General features: G+C 60.5%; 1 protein-coding gene across 1 annotated transcript in view; it reads right to left on the reverse strand.

Annotated features, from left to right (window-relative positions):
- Positions 1-601: 601 nt before the first annotated feature.
- LOC104286969 (avidin-like) overlaps positions 602-1,148 on the reverse strand; it is a 4,928-nt gene continuing 4,381 nt past the window's right edge. The window contains exons 6-7 of the mRNA XM_009885621.1: positions 1,033-1,147; positions 602-635 (exon numbers count right to left, since the gene is read on the reverse strand). Of these exons, the coding sequence (XP_009883923.1) occupies positions 602-635; positions 1,033-1,147 (149 nt within the window). The remainder of the gene's footprint in view (positions 636-1,032; position 1,148) is intronic.

The raw sequence follows: 1,148 nt of genomic DNA on the forward strand, positions 1-1,148 counted from the left end.
GTGTGTGTGGGAGGGACCCAGAGGGATGAGTTACCCACAGCACAGCGGCAGGATTGCAGGTGCAGCGTTGCTGCACGCTGCCAGGGAGGGGACATGGGACAGCCCCCATCCCCAGAGACCCGGCTGCATGAAGTCTCCCTGTGGGAGCACGGGCTGTGGGGCAAGACAAACCCCGTGGGTTTGCGGTAGGGCAGAAACTGGAGCCAAGCTCCCCATCCCCACAGAAAGCCTTTATTTTGCAGCCAGTGCCCAGCCTTAACGCTGGGCTGAACTTGCCCAGGAAAGGATGAAGCTGTGGGCTTACAGCTGCTGAAAAGACCCGGCTGCATGAAGTCTCCCTGTGGGAGCACGGGCTGTGGGGCAAGACAAACCCCGTGGGTTTGCGGTAGGGCAGAAACTGGAGCCAAGCTCCCCATCCCCACAGAAAGCCTTTATTTTGCAGCCAGTGCCCAGCCTTAACGCTGGGCTGAACTTGCCCAGGAAAGGATGAAGCTGTGGGCTTACAGCTGCTGAAATGCAGCACATCAGGGTGGGCAGAGCCTGGCTGGGGGAAGCGCCATCTCCTTGCGGTCCTGGGCCTCCTGGATTTTCCCACTCGCTGTTATTTTATCCGGGTGAAAATGCTGGTGCCAATCCTGCGGGAAAACCCAGATCACTGTGGTTCACCCAGTCACGGTCACCTAGACTGTGGTGGTGGGTACAGAGGGGAAACACGGCGGGGAGGCACCATGTCCCCCACTGCCTCACTGGGTGCTGAGTGGGATGCAAAGGGCTCCAGCACACTATGGTGGAGGCTGCACCGGGTGCTGGCATCATGATCCAGACCCCATCCTGGGGTCACCCACCCTGGGGCACACCCGGGATGCAGGATCTGGCCAGGTCAAGGGATGCTTCTTAGCCACTGTTCGTCACTAGTGACAAACCCATTTCACCCTCCCGGTCCCACCGTGCCTCATCCTGTGGGATTTCTCCCTTCTCCAGCCTGGGGTGCAGGAAAGTTTGGCACAATGGTGGCCAGAACCCGGAGCTCACCGGGTGGCTTTCCAGTCCTCGTCAGGGCTCTCAGCCGCTTCTCGCAGGAGCCACAGGGCATGCAGGGTCTCCTCCCCGTTGCTGCCCACATAGCACTGGCCCAGGAAGGCGGTGGT

This window comes from Charadrius vociferus, unplaced genomic scaffold (assembly GCF_000708025.1).
Source record: "Charadrius vociferus isolate BGI_N301 unplaced genomic scaffold, ASM70802v2 scaffold1490, whole genome shotgun sequence".
Lineage (NCBI taxonomy): Eukaryota > Metazoa > Chordata > Aves > Charadriiformes > Charadriidae > Charadrius > Charadrius vociferus.